The sequence below is a fragment of the Doryrhamphus excisus genome, chromosome 17, assembly GCF_030265055.1.
Source record: "Doryrhamphus excisus isolate RoL2022-K1 chromosome 17, RoL_Dexc_1.0, whole genome shotgun sequence".
Classification (NCBI taxonomy): domain Eukaryota; kingdom Metazoa; phylum Chordata; class Actinopteri; order Syngnathiformes; family Syngnathidae; genus Doryrhamphus; species Doryrhamphus excisus.
Genome location: NC_080482.1, coordinates 12,776,826 through 12,793,083, shown reverse-complemented (window position 1 = coordinate 12,793,083; position 16,258 = coordinate 12,776,826). Strand labels below are relative to the sequence as shown.

Sequence of the window (16,258 nt, the reverse complement as noted above, 5' to 3'; positions counted from 1 at the left end):
AGCTGTTCACAGGGTGTACGTTATGTTGTAAGAACAAATGTGTCATAATGTGATACAAAGGTGCCATGTGGTATTATAAGATTTGATACCTCGGTATTGGTAGTGTCAATATTAAGGCAATTAAATCAACTCATGTAATTTTAACCTGAAACAAAAATATGTTGTTATATTGAGAGCAGCCCTCCAAACAGGACAAAAACAGTCTTAAAAAAACGTCAGGGGGGATGGTCGCTAATTCAGCAGAAGGGAAACCAATGTTCCTCTTCCTGTTTTTAACTTAGTGTTCTCCCAAACCTCCCAAAGTGTCCTCACACTCAATCCAGTCTTATGTGGCTGTGAAAGACAAGACATTTCAGCATTCAAAGAGCATCAATGCCACGCTTTTGCCTCCTTTCCAAACACTTTTGGTTTCTCATCACTTTCTCTCTGGTCTGGTCAACTTGGTTTATGTTCTTTTGGTTGTTTTCAACCACATGTTCTCTTTCAAGATGACATGACATGAGTGTTTGGTGACCATGTTGCTACTTTAATCCATATTTTTCATTAGTTTACAATGACTTCCTGACATTTAGTCGCTAACTCCCGGCCCTGTCCGTCCAAAGATGTTTTGCTTGATGCCGTTCATGTTTTTCCAAACAATCCTGGCCAAATTTGACACGTTTGTCAGTCCCTAAAAGTTTGAATCAAAGTTCATGGTGATTTGGCTCAACAGCCTAAAGTTACAGTTGTTGTTTTGTAGAGTGCATTGAGCTATAGGAGAAGTTTCAATTCTCACCTCTGGGGGTCAAACTTGGAAGTTGAATAGCAGTGCCACCATGTGGTGTATTTGTCAGAGTAATAACAGTCAGGGTGCCTGTGGATGTTCTTATTCATCCATCATCTCATTCTATTGTCAGGGCACTGAATCGATTGCAACTGGACTGTTCAGGTTGTCTTAGGAAATGTTTCATCAGTTCATGCGCAACGACTAGGTGGGACAAACATTACATCAGACAAGATAGGACAGCTCTAGTCTGAGAATATGGTGTAATATCTAAGATCCAGTGTATTTGTCCTGTAAAGGAGGAGGCATGCCCAGAGAGGAATGGTTTTGCTCTTTTGTAGTGTCAAATCATGATTGTTAGGATACAATGGAGTGGGGCCTCTGCCTGCCACGGATGGTTGTTTGGGTGGTATCTCAGACTAGAGCTGTCCTATCTGGTGTGATGGAGCGTTTGTCCCACCTTGTTAGCATACCATGTAATGATGGTCATGGGCCCACCTGAAACCAAGGTAGCTGTTCCTTGTTTATTTGTTAGTAGCTAAATGAGATGAAAAGACAGCATTGTATAGGAGAAAGGTGGTGTCGCAGCGAGGCTCGTTGAGAGACGAATCACAAGTGCAGTGCAGCGTTGGCCAAGTTTCGTTAGCCACAACACTTCCTGTTTACAGATATGACGTGTTCATGAAGGCCGACAGAGGGTTTCACGTCTTGTTTCCAAGTCATTGTTTGCTGATCGCCTGGTCACTCTCCAGCGGTCTCTTTATTTCACGCTCTCCAGGCACCTCGCCATGTTGGAACCCCCCCCCCCAGCCCCCAGCACCTCCTCCTTCTCTGCTGGCCAGCCCAATATTTCTTCTTTCGCCCTTGATTGATTCTCACCTTTTCCATTCTTGCCATTCACCTCATTAATGAAGCCGCCGTCTGCTCATTTCCTCTTTTGTGTCCCGTTCAACCCTCCCCACACACACATACACACACTTCCTACTGCCCAGACCTCCCCACCCCCATGCCTCTGATAGACTTCCTGTCCTGTCATCCCTGAAGCAGCGGCAGGCTCATTGTGTCCTCCCCATATTCCCTAAATAGAGCGCAGAAGCATGGAGGGATTTGGGGCAGGTGAACGGTGAAGGACGAGTGACCGACATCCATTAATCATCCATCTGTACGACTGTCATTCATCCATCTAGTAATTCATCCATGTGGTAATCTTTCTTCCATCCATTCATTCATTGACACATTCATGTTTACATTATTCAGAAAATAATCCCATCTATCCATCAACAATTCAATAATCCATCAATCCTACTAGCCATCCATTCGTTCATCAATTATTCACTAATCTATCCATTCATTCATGCAACAATCCATCAGTACATCCATCACCCGTCCATGGCTTCAACCAGCCATCATGAATCCATGTAATAATCCCACTATCCATTCATACATTCAACCATCCATCCATGTAATTATCCATTCATCCATCTGTTCATCTATTCATCCATCCATTACCGTCCATTAGTTTATCGTCCATCCCTTCATTCGTTCATCAATCTGTACATCCATCAGCCCAGCCATCCAATAAACCATCCATGAAATAATCATCCAGCCATTCATCTATTCATCCATGCAATAATCAGTCAGTACATCCATCAGTTGCACAGTTTGGGTTCTGGAACCAAACTCATCGAGAGGGGCGGACCTTGTTCTACTCTGGACAGGAGCCATCATTCATCCATGCAATAATCCAGCCATCTATTCATGAATCTAACTATTTCATTCATTCATTCATCCATTCATTCCCAATACCACTTATCCTCACGAGGGTCACAGGCATGCTGGAGCCTATCCCAGCTGTCTTCGAGCGAGAGGCGGGGTACACCCTGGACTGCCAATCACAGGGCACATATAGACAAACAACCATTCACACCTATGGACAATTTGGTGTCTCCAATTAACCTAGCATGTTTTTGGAATGTCGGAGGAAACCGGAGTACTTGGAGAAAACTCGCACACGCACATCCCTTAGCTGTGTGGCCTGCTCTAACCATTCATTTATACAATAATCTATCCATGTATCTATCTGTTTATCAGTTCATCCAATGTAGTAGCTCATTCATCAAGCCATTAATTTATTCATCCATACAATAATTCATCCAACCATCCATCCATCTGATATATATCATCTATCGGTATATCCATGCAAAAATGATTCTATCCATTCATCCATCTATGAATCCATTAGCTCAACCACTCAACCATCCATCCAGCCATTCATGTATTTATCCATCAATAATGTGACTGCATATGAATCATCCTGAGATGAAGCATTAGGCTGACATGAAGTTTGGAATATTGCAGCGTTCACATTGACGCTTCTCGTCCATGCTAGTTTGCGTTTCATTGAGTCTCTATGGGAACAAGGAAGAGAAGTTATGACAAATCACTTCTCTTTACACCACCTTTATTAATTTATTTACAGAGGCCTAATCAGCTTCTTCCTTATTGTTTTTTTGTGTGTGAATGTTTGATTTCTCTGCGTGTACATTTTTTAATGCTTTGTCCTTTATACTTACACTTATTTGAAACCAGATGATGCACAAAATTGCATATTAGCCTGAAAGATAATGCCATTTGTGCTTGATCATAATTTAAACAACCAGAGTGATACTTGTTGTTTTTAAAAGTCATTTTGACCTACAAAAATACACAGTGTTAATGTAATTTTAATGTACTTTCTTTATTCATATGTTTGCCTCTGCGTCTTTGAACCAGATATTAAAATTAATGAGCGTGCTTGCGGTAAATATGTTTTACAATGCTTGCCACCATCAAAGGGGAACGGTTCTGTTACAAAACAGGTGTGCTTGTTGTATATTCAGTACACTTTACTGCAGCCATGGTAGAGGTAGGTTCCCTACAAAATACAAATGTTCAAAGATTCTTTTGAAGATGGTGCATTTAGATGGAAGCAGTATGTGTTGTTGTGTTTGAGCTCAAGCGGCAAAGCTGGCTAATCTCAATCACCTCATCATTTGCTCCAATGGTCCTGGTTTCCCTTCCACCATCCTCAAGCCTCGTGAGAAAATCACAACAGTTTAGTCTGTGAAGATGGACTGGGGCCACCTGTAGTGTAATGGTACAGCTGCTACCTTTTAAGGCAGAGGGTGTGGGCTCCATGCCAGACCTGGATAGTTTAAAAAAAAAATAAATAAATGTTGGATTTCCCCCCCAAAAAATGTAATTTTGTAATGGGGGCAAACATATGTGAATAAAATCAAAGGTTTTGTGTTGATTTGCAATGTTTTCAGGTAAAATGTGATTTTCCAGATCTTTTTGTCATCACTGAAGGTGACAGTGACAAAGTAATTACAGATGAAGAAAGAGTTCATTAAGGGCTTTAATTAGAGGTATGACTCGATGAGGTTTGTTGGGATTTCATTTTTGATCGTATTGCCGGTGAAGTTTGATCGAGGATATTTCCTTCAGGTGAAAGTCAACTCACGATCAAGTTTGATTTGCAGAAATGGTTTGCGCTTGACAATGACACAAAGAACCAACATGGTGAAAAGTATTGGGTGCTGATTTATGAGTGATGAAAAGCCAGTGTTGGGCAGTCAATGAAGTTGTCCAATTTCTCACCAGGATCGGTGGAAGCAGAGCCTGGCAGAAGGTGGCGTCATGGGCTGCGGATTGCGCAAAATGAAGCCCACGTCGGAGGAGAAGAGTCCAGGGAAGATCTACTCCACTCTGAAGAGACCACAGGTAGAGACCAAAGTAGGCGTTGCCTACACATACCGCTACCTGGACTTCCTGATTGGCAAAGACGGTAAGATAAGATTTTAAATAACAACATGCATGTTGCTGAGAGAACAATACTGCCCTCTGAACCTGTTTAGCTGTGGTTGTTAAACTGTCAACTCATTGGCCTCTTCGTGATGTAAAGCTGTGCATATGGTGCATCTCACACACACACACACACACACACACACACACACACACAATCTAAAAGCAATATTTTACCACAGAGAGACATTACGACTTCAGTTACGGGAGAAGCGCATGACATGTTGCAGTTTAACATCAACATTTGCTAAATTAGCACACGCTCCCAATTCATGAACAGCTGTCTGTCTTTCTTTCTGAGTAAATAATACACAACTTTCCAAACATCCATTAATTATGTATGATGAGCGGCAAGTGGCCTGCTGGGTAGGAAAACATGCTCTGTCAGTTTTCAAGGTCACACGTTTGACTGTTTTGCTGAAGCTAGTCGCTGCGATTGGTCAGGGCTGGTGACCTCAGACTGGTGATCAGTTAACTTGGCAGGATGCTGTTTCAAGGTCCCCCTATAATGAAAAAGTAATACGTGTGTCTACAGAAGGTCGTCCAAACCTTTTCCACCGAGGGCCACTTTCTGAAAAATGAAAGGATGTAAGCGCCACTTTGATATTTTGTAGGGCTGTCAAAAACAGCACGTTAACTGCGGTAACTCATTTAGTTAATTAATGACATTAAAATTTGTATGTGTAATTAACGCATGCGTACTAGAGCAAGCACACCTTGGATCAAACGTCATACACACAGTGGAACATCCTCACAAAGTCGCACAGAGCCTCACACTCTTTTATAACTTCACTCTGATCTGAACACACATGGCAGGACTGGTGGCCAGCCAATCACAGGGCACATATAGACAAACAACCATTCACACTCACATTCATACCTATGGACAATTTGGAGCCACCAATTAACCTAGTGTAGTGGTAGGTTACCGGGACATAATTCACCCTGGAACGATCGATAGGGGAGGGGTTGCCACCCGGAGGGGTTGGCGCAAGGGACGGGGGTTTTCCGCTCGCTTCCTGCTGTGGTTGAGAGACGGGGCTTTCATGTCTTACGTAGCAAAGAGTGCAAGTTAATGTTTGTAAGAAAAATAAAGTTTTCTCCCAAATTCGACACTCCGCCTCAGACTCCAGTTCTTCGGCGCTTCACTAGCATGTTTTTGGAATGTGGGAGGAAACCGGAGTACCCGGAGAAAACCCACGCATGCACGGGGAGAACATGCAAACTCCACAGAGATGCCCGAGCGGGGAATCAAACCCGAGTGTATGTCAAAAGTGGATAAAGTGCACAAGAGTGCTTCTAGAGATGCACAGTGTTGCACAGCTCATTAGCATTAATGCTATACACACACAACAGTAGGGCTTTTAAAGGGTTTACATTTCAGTATAGACTATTGTCTTTGTAAAGGCAGTTTTCATTGTGCAGTTGTTCCTCACAAAGTGGTCCATAAGTATACATTTAGTTATTTCATCCAATTACTCATACGTGAAAAGATGATGGGAGGTTAGCCGGGGGGCGGGGTGGTGCCGGTGGTCCGGGAAGCTGGGAGATGTAGTGCACATTGTGTTGGCCCTGGCAGTTGATTAGTCTCCATTAGCGTGTCGGGCTGACAGCGCTGGATGGATGAAAGAGTCGAGGACCGCCATCATCTCCTTCCTGGCTGGTATGGGACCTGACATGTGGGCGGGGCCTGGTGTGTGCGCTTCCTAATACACTTTGCCCTCGCTCTGTCCATCACTGTCAGTGTGTGTGTGTTGGAGGGAGATAACGTCCATTCCTCAGGGAGCGTATGTCTGCGAGATCACAGTCTGCCAGGCGGCGCCGCCCCGGTGGCTGAGCGAGTTCACTGCATCAGCAGATTTCTCCCTTCCTGGAACAACAATGACCTTGTAGTTCATGTAGTGCTGTGAGCTTCCTTTTCTGCTGGTGGTCTTAATTAAAGCAGAGAATCATCCCAGGTGGCCTCTTGCACGGCTGTGAGGTGTGCACATAAATCCTCACCGTTTTATGCACGAAATAATTAATACCTGACCAGATAAGCGCCGTACATTATTGTTCTGTCTTCTGTCTGTCAGCATTTTGCTTCCTGTGTTTGACGGGCAGCATGCAAGAAGAGATACCGGAACATCATCAAAGTTCCTTTGTTGTTATTTTACATGCACGTTTGAACACAAACTAAACAGTGTTCTGCCAGCATGACACCTAAAGCCTGGACAAAAATACTTATTGACAATTAGATTTCCAACATTTACAATTTGACAATCTTTTCCCTGTAACTTTCACTCATCTCGCTGTCCTCTTTATCTGTAACAAACAAACTATTTATTTTAAGTCACATTTTTAAATGTTTACTTTCCCACAAATTGACGCTAAACTATATTATTGCCAACATTTTTGAAGACCAAATAAACCTCTAATGTTATAGTAGTATAAAATAAGAAAAATATACAATATAGATGGGTGGCACGGTGGTCGAGTGGTTAGCGCACAGACCTCACAACTAGGAGACCAGGGTTCAATTCCACCCTCTGCCATCTCTGTGAGGAGTTTGCATGTTCTCCCAGTGCATGCCTGGGTTTTCTCTGGGTACTCCGGTTTCCTCCCACATTCCAAAAACATGCTAGGTTAATTGGTGACTCCAAATTGTCCCGCCCAAAGACAGCTGGGATAGGCTCCAGCACCCCTGCGACCCTTGTGAGGAAAAAGCGATAGAAAATAAATGAATGAATTAACATTTTTGAAATGTTTACTTTCCCACAAATTGACGCTAAACTATATTATTGCCAACATTTTTGGAGACCAAATAAACCATGTTATAGTAGTATAAAATAAGAAAAATATATAATAAGGTATCATAATAATGCAATATTGCCTTTAATATTTGATGTATAATCTTCTGTCAAATTGTCGAATTGGCATTTGTGAAATATATTTTGTCATGCGTAATCCATACTGTCTGCCAAACGTTTGAAGCATTACTTGAAATGCTGACTTTTCAACTGTGTTACAGAGTGGCATGCATTTGGGATCTAGCAATGTAGACTTTCTGTGAATGCACACATTTTTGTGCTGTTCCGTTTTTGTTTTCTTTGCCAATCAAAGTTCTCAATGAGTTGATTGTGAGGATGATGTGTAGTTGTATTTTTGCTCATTCGGTTCGAAGCGGGAATATACCCAAGCAGGGGCTGTGGCATTTATCTTTGCAATTATCTTTTCCCCTTCTCATTTCTACTACGTTACCTTGCATTGCTTCACATGAGTTACTTGCTGTACTTGCTGTGTGTGTATGCTATGCTCCCCCCACAAAGATGGCTGTATGACTGACAAGAAGTCTCTCTCTCAGTTTGAAGTGTCTCGTTGCTAAACCAATGCACAGAGTGAACTCTCTTCCTGCCTGTTTTGTGGAGAGAAACGAGGAAAACAAACACGCACGTTCTTTTCATTGTGTGATGAATGTATTTATTATTGGGAAATTGATTTTTCTGAGGGCGGCACAGTGGTCTAGGGGTTAGCGCGCAGACCTCACAGCTAGGAGACCAGGGTTCAATCCCACCCTTGGGCATCTCTGTGTGGAGTTTGCATGTTCTCCCCGTGCATGCGTGGGTTTTCTCCGGGTACTCCGGTTTCCTCCCACATTCCAAAAACATGCTAGGTTAATTGGCGACTCCAAATTGTCCATAGGTATGAATGTGAGTGTGAATGGTTGTTTGTCTATATGTGCCCTGTGATTGGCTGGCGACCAGTCCAGGGTGTACCCCGCCTTACGCCCGAAGACAGCTGGGATAGGCTCCAGCACCCCCGCGACCCTCGTGAGGAAAAGCGGTAGAAAATGAATGAATGATTTTTCTGAAAAATCTCATCACGTTTTAATCTGTATTGGATGGCTGGATCTGGATGTGGACTCCTACCGCAGTCCACCAGTTAGTGACCCCCCCACTCTAAACCCTATAATATGCCTGACATAGTTATTAAATGCATTTAGTGGGCATCTACTTTCTACCAAAAACACAGATTGGCAGATTGGAAGTTCCCCTAAGGTCATAGTATGTCCAATTGTTGTGTACTGTGTGCCCTTATTGCAATACTATCTAATTTCCTCTTTAAAATTTGCTAACTTGTTACCTTTTTGGATGCACGGTGTAGGAGTGTTTCGCGTGCAGGCCTCACAGAAAGCAGACCAGAGTTCGATTGCACCCTCGGGCATCTCTGTGTGGAGTATGCATGTTCTCCCTGTGCATGTGTGGGTTTCCTCCCACATTCCAAAAACATGCTAGGTTAATTGGTGACTCCAAATTGTCCATAGGTATGAATGTGAGTGTGAATGGTTGTTTGTCTATATGTGCCCTGTGATTGGCTGGCGACCAGTCCAGGGTGTCTCTCTCCCGAAGACAGCTGGGCTAGGCTCCAGCACCACCGTGCAGCCCACACTGTGCCCACATATTAGGACTAATATTAGTAATGCCGGGGCTGCGGACGAGTGGTTAGCGCGCAGACCTCACAGCGAGGAGACCTGTGTTCAATTCCACCCTCGGCCATCTAGTTTGTCTAAGCTTTTTTTAAAAGTAAATACAAATGTTGAATGTCGGTAGATCTGGTGACATTTCAACTGCCCTTTTCTCAAAAATATTCAAGACAAAAACAACACTTTGCAAAGCAAAGTGAACCACTGTATAAAAAAAACTAAATTAAACTAAAATAAAGTATAACTACTCACCTTTTGAAAAAAACGTGAGAGAGTGTGAATGGTTGTTTGTCTATACGTATGTGCCCTGTGATTGGCTGGCCACCAGTCCAGGGTGTACCCCGCCTCTCGCCCGAAGACAGCTGGGATAGGCTCCAGCACCCTCTACGACCCTCGTGAGGATAAGCGGTAGAAAATGAATGAATGAATGTTACCTTTTTGTTTTTATCCACTGGACTAACCCGCTACTAGACATTTATTTAGTTAGTTTCCATGTTTTCAACATCAGCGCTGTTCAGCCCGAGTGCTTTCTCTTAAGTTGATGTATCGTTTCAGATTTCACACTTTATTTTGCAATGTCTTCCTAAAATGAACATAGAAACAACAAGCGATGAATAATTGATGAACAACTGTGATGGATGCTCCCGGAAGTTCCATCCCTAGTCGGGGCTGTTTTGATTCAATAGCTGTTAAACAAAAAGGACTTGTGAAGAATTACCAATGCTCTTCAGAGAAAAAAGTTATCCGTCACAAAAGTCACAATTTAGGCTGTTTGATACTACGTCTTCATACTTAGTCGTTTTGCACAATGATGTTGTTTGCAGTGTTTTATTAGTGTGGTGTGACATCATAGACAGTTTCCTCGACAGGCTCGTAAACTGCCTCCAAATGTACGAAAAAAAGCTTTCAGTGCCGAGACTCTGATGAAAGGGAGCATAAATTGGACGAGAGCTGCGAGTAACCTCCTCGTCTTCTCCACCCGTGGATGTCCGCTTCATACTTTCACTTCATGAAGCCTCATGCTCATGTCTCTTGTTGGCATGGAGACCCTGCAGGGGTTTGTGAACATTGTTCTTGCACCAATTGTATCTCTCAATTTGTTGTCTTCAAAATATGACGTACAATGTACTCAGTGGCGGGGCAAGGGACTTTGGGGAGTCAAAGCAAGAAGTTAATGGGCCCCCATCCCATCCGTGCAAACCATTTTTTTTTTTTTTGTCACAATTTCTGGTACTCCTTTTCATCGTGTCTCAAGTGGGGAAACTCAGTGGCCGATAAACAAACAAAGCTTGCAGCTCGCACTGAATGATGCAGACAGCGCCAAAGGCAGATAGAGCCATGCAGGGCCCCTCAAGGGGATTGTTGCCCTTTCTGCCCAGTACATGTATTAGCACTTGGGGCACCCAGTCTCTCAGGCCTCCCCAGCGGGGGCCCCCTAAAAGACGAGTCCCCAGGGACATGTATACTTGAAACATGCAATGTTTTCCCAATCACACAGTGTGTCCTCAACAAGTCCCCACTATGCCCCAATAGTCCCCAACATGAGCTTTGTCACTGTCAGTCCCAATGGTACACAGTGTCCCGGAAAATCGTGGAGTGCCACCTCGGGGTCAGGGATGCGTTTAAAGGGGACCTAATATGCTTTTTCCACTTTTCTGACCTATAATTGTAGTTAGAATGTTGTGTTCTCGGGTTAAACGATGCCAAAGTTTCAGATAATGAGGTTTGTGCATTTGGAAGTGAGCCCTGAAAGAAGTTTGGGATGGCTCAAAAAGCTTGGTTTCAAAAGGCGCGGGGAAACCTGCCCCTTTGTGATGTCACAGAGGGGCGGATTTCCTTATATGGGCGTGTCTGTAAGCAAATAAGGGCTCTGCTTGCTAGCAAAGCCACATTTGTTTACAATTCCTGACGACACCTTCATCAGAAAAAAGTGTATTGTTTGATAGCGTTGCTTTATGTCATGAACTCCACGAAAGAAATGCTGTTTTCTACATGCCGGCTTCTTAAACTATTATTTCATGATGAAATGGAATATGTGCCCACTGCTGAAAGCTTTTTAATGTTGGCTTGACTTTGGCTGCATTGTCTTTAGCATTATCCTTTCAATTCTTGTATATCGGTGATACGGTGGCAAATGCTAACAGGATGTAATACAATGAACGTTACGTAGCTATTTTGACCTACATATTACCGTTATTCAGGTTATGCGCACAATTATTGGGGAATTATGTTTATTGCCATGTTAAATGCTTTACCTGTAAACTTTGAAATAATAATAATAATCTTTATCTAATAATTTTCTTGGTGACTCCAAATTGTCCATAGGTATGATTGTGAGTGTGAATGGTTGTTTGTCTATATGTGCCCTGTGATTGGCTGGCCACCAGTCCAGGGTGTACCCCGCCTCTCGCCCAAAGACAGCTGGGATAGGCTCCAGCACCCCCGCGACCCTTGTGAGGAAAAAGCAGTAGAAAATGAATGAATGAATGAATAATAATCTTGATCTAATCATTTTCTTGGTGACTCCAAATTGTCCATAGGTATGAATGTGAGTGTGAATGGTTGTTTGTCTATATGTGCCCTGTGATTGGCTGGCCACCAGTCCAGGGTCTACACCGCCTCTTGCCCAAAGACAGTTGGGATAGGCTCCAGCATCCCGCACGACCCTCGTGAGGATAAGCGGTAGAATATTATTGGGAGTTGGTTACTAAAAGTAGCTTGCAGGCTGAAAAAATGGGAGCACCCCTGCCAATTTCCCTGAGGGAATCCCAAGGGGATTAATAAAGTATTCTGTCTGTCTGTTTGTCTGTATGATGTAGACATTATGTAACATGTCCCCATAAAACCAGGATAATCTCCATCATACATATCTCAAGGTGATTTTAAAAGAACCCCACCTCTCCAATTATATACAGTCGGCACAACGATTGGTGAGTGACAACCACCAACCACTTCAGGCCCCCCGCCATCCCTCCACTCTCTGTACCTCAGTTATAAGGCAGTGCTGCAGGAGAGGTCAGCAGGAAAGCCAGTGTCTTTCCGGAAGGAGATTAGTCCTGGGATGGCGGGAGAGCTGAGATTTATCCCCGCGGCTCGCCGGCTCCTCAGCCGGAATTGAATCGCGCTTATTGAAGGCGAGCGTGACATTGACTCGAGAATTCACGGTCATCTGTTGTTGTTTTTTTCTTTTCCGTCTTTCTGCTGCTGCCGCCTGGAGCAAAGATGCACATAAAAGTCTTGTAAGAAAAGAAAATTGTCCTTTGGAAATGATGGATTCCAACATAAAGGCGTCCGTCCCCATCGTTGTGGCATGGGTTGGCAAAGCGGAATATATTTTATAATACTATCAACTGTCATTTCAAACTGCTTCTTTGACAATATTACTAAGATCATGTGGCCCGTTACCTCTGCTGTATTTTCAGTTGTTTTCACCAAAACAACAGCAGATCTTATAAAATACACTGGCGATCTTTCGGAAGATAGCGGTTGACTCCATCCATCCATTTTCTTTCGCTTATGCTCACGAGGGTCACGGGGGTGCTGGAGCCTATCCCAGCTGTTTTTGGGCAAGAGGCGGTGTAGACCCTGGACTGGTGGCCAGCCAATCACAGGACACATATAGACAAACAACCATTCACACCACACTCACTTTTATAAACTATACAATATTAATATTATTACTCTGTCTAGTGGTTAGTGCGCAGACCTCACAGCTAGGAGACCAGGGTTCAATTCCACCCTTGGCCATCTCTGTGTGGAGTTTGCATGTTCTCCCCGTGCATGCGTGGGTTTTCTCCGGGTACTCCGGTTTCCTCCCACATTCCAAAAACATGCTAGGTTAATTGGTGACTCCAAATTGTCCATAGGTATGAATGTGAGTGTGAATGGTTGTTTGTCTATATGTGCCCTGTGATTGGCTGGCCACCAGTCCAGGGTGTATCCCGCCTCTCGCCCAAAGACAGCTGGGATAGGCTCCAGCACCCCCACGACCCTCGTGAGGAAAAAAGCGGAAGAAAATGAATGAATGAATGAATATTATTACTCCATATTTTAATGAATTACCTTAACTATTAGTTGTTGCAAAGATGGGGCTGGGGGGGGGGGGGGATCCCAAGTTCTTGACAATGTCAGCTATTTCTTCAGTGTCCGCTCACTACTTCCATATCCTTAAACAAAAGCTTTTGTAGCCACAGGAAGTGTCGCTTTGTAGCTGCACACTGCACCACTTCCTGCATGCGAGCAGTGACGCGGTGCAGCAGTGTTTTCCTGTCAGAGATCACACAACAACTCGCCGTGTGCGAGACATGTGTCGAGTCATGACTCCAACTTGATCCCCACCCAACAGCATCTCTTGAGGCTAGTACTGTTTTTTTTTAAGTGAAGAGAACATCTTAAAGGAAGGTGGAAGATAGCATCTAAACCAGAGGTGTCCAAAGCGCTGCCTGGGGACTTTGCTTGGTCTATAGCTTGTTTGTTGTTAGACAATAACATTGAATCTTCATCAAAACATACCAAGGACAATTATTATATATTAAAAATATACATGTTGTAGATTTTGTTATGTTGTAAATAAGAACATACAGTACTTATATATTCTTTATTTTATACAAAATCCAATATAACAGTGGTGGGTTCCTTTATTTAAAAAAATATCAGCATCTGTTTTGTGGTCTCCTTTTCATATCCTTTAATTTTTCAGTAAGCAACCGTTGAAGAAGAAACTTTGCCCCCCCACCCCATGTACAATATGTGTGTGCACACATGGATGACATCTTCATACCCTTGCCACTTTTTTCCCCCCAGCATGCCTTCTTCTCGCCGTGCTGCTTCTTTGCCGCCCTGCAAAGCTTCACCGATCGTCCACTCAGTGGGATCCAATAAGGTTCCATCGATCGTGTTGCCATGCAATCAATCTACTTTTAACAACCCACAGGAACAAACATATTCATACGCTGAGCGATAGAGCGGCGGCGAGGCTGAGGGGTTAGTGGCTATTGTCCCAAGCGTGCGTGGGATGGGGATAGGGCAAGGCAGCGGAATGCTCAGGAAGTGACCTCAGCCTTGACCTCACTTCCTCCCGAGAGGGCGGTTCCATGGTCTGTTGTGTTTTGGGGTTTTTTTTCCACTCCAAACGTGTAAAATTACCTGGGTTTGGGAAGCAGACTCATGAGAAGGTGTCGCTAATAACTGCTGATCAATAAGGCTTTCTCGTGTCTTAAATTGTGCTGCTGCTGCCGAGCGGATTTGCAACAAATCCATGAGAAAGTCTGAGAATGTTTCCATCTCAAGTCAATATGTAAAAAAATCAATTATTTCATTAAAAATAACTTTCACTTCTCAGTAATGGACGTGCGGTTGTGAGTTGCATGGATGATGCTCTATCCTCACGACAGGGGCAGGGGTGCTGGAGCCTATCCCAGCTGGGTAGAACATGCAAACTCCACACAGAGATGGCTGAGCGTGGAATTGAACTACGGTCCCCTATCTGTGTGGCCTGCGCGCTAACCGCTTGTCCACCATGCCTATAATAATGCTAATAAATACAAATTATTTTATTTGAGACCTGGGTTGGACATGTACTCCTCGTACAGTATGTGAATGGGCTTTAGTATGGTTTCCTCCTACATTCCAAAAACATGCTAGGTTAATTGGTGACTCTGAATTGTCCATATGTATGAATGTGAGGGTGAATGGTGTGCCATGTGATTGGCTGGCAACCAGTACAGCAAAGGTTCTACCAAAAATCCACCAAAAAGTCCAACAAAGATAGGTTTCAAACATAAGGTGTAGGAAGAACAAGAGTGAAGCAAAAAGGCAAAGCATAATTCTAGCAGAAAAAATTGGCAGTAGGCCAACAAAAGACACCAGAGCTGAATAGAGACCCTACTTTCCAAGGGAGTAACACGAATCCAACCAGTAGGAACGAGGCGTTGACGCACTAGCATGTGCTGAAAACAACTACACATCTTCCTGCTGCAATGGCTGGCTAAAGTAGGCCTAATTGGTAATCTGCCACAGGTGTGTCTCCTTGCCACGCCCCTACTCAGCACACAGGTGGTCTGGGCATAAAGACAAGAGAAACACAACGAATGAGACCAGCAACCCACACAAAGTCCAAACAACCCCAGCACACAGAACATAACACAAAACAGAAATGATTAGACCACTTTGTTTCTTCAGTTTCTTGTTCATTTTAATGCCTGGTACAACTAAAGGTACACTTGTTTGGACAAATATAACGACAACAAAAATAACCTATCAGAGTAAGTACAATGTTATAGTTATTCATGTCAGAATATGAGTGAAACCATGAAAACCATGGAAGTTGTAACATATCAATTCTTAAATTAAACTTGTTTTCTAACTTGTTTTCACGTGTGTATATATATATATATATATATATATATATATATATATATATATAAATTTGTAAATCGTGCTGATTTTATTTGACCCTTTATCTGCCTAAACGGAGCATTTTCAAGCATAAAAATGACTATGATGATGACTAAATCATGACTAAATGATGAAATAAAAAATATAAGGCTTAAATGGCTTATATTTTTAAGAGATGCATTCAAAGACAATGATATGTAGTGTTCTACACTGGTCACTAGGTGTCAGTAATGTTATTGTAATTTTAGGTGACACACACAAGACTTGATTGCTTGAACAGGCTTTTATTGCAGGTTTGAATAGCAGGGAAAATCAACAAAATGAAGTGCAACTGCATGTGCAATTGCAGTGTACAAGTTAATCAAACCACAGGTTTATTGCATGGTTATTGCACAGTTTATTTGCAGGATTAGGATTTTTGCAGCAGTTTATGTTTTGGAGTCTGGCAGCTGCAAGAAGGAAGGAAGGACCTTTGATATCTAAAGGTGACACTACTCTGTGATATTTTAAGGTGACTATAGGGCTCTAATGCTGTTAAAAAACATATCTAGAAAGTTTTCTCTGCTCTAACTACAAAAATATTTAATTTATAAAGAGGCAATCCTACTTATTTGACGGAAATTCACTTATCACAGTCAAGTCTGGAACCAATTAACCACAATAAACAAGGGATTACTGTACACATTTATCTAAGGTGATCTATAATTCAATTGAATATATTAATAAATTACAATACATTTTATTTATGGACATCTTTCTAAAAAAAAAATAAAAAGGAAAATTACAATGGAGAA

At 42.8% G+C, this 16,258-nt stretch overlaps 1 protein-coding gene across 2 annotated transcripts in view; it reads left to right on the top strand.

Moving 5' to 3' along the window:
* Nucleotides 1-16,258, top strand: part of LOC131105214 (raftlin-like) — an 87,988-nt gene that overhangs the window by 8,742 nt on the left and 62,988 nt on the right. For both annotated transcript variants that reach the window (XM_058053101.1, XM_058053100.1), the window contains exon 2: nucleotides 4,406-4,589. In XM_058053101.1, coding sequence (XP_057909084.1) covers nucleotides 4,442-4,589 — 148 coding nt within the window. In that variant the 5' untranslated portion in view covers nucleotides 4,406-4,441. The remainder of the gene's footprint in view (nucleotides 1-4,405; nucleotides 4,590-16,258) is intronic.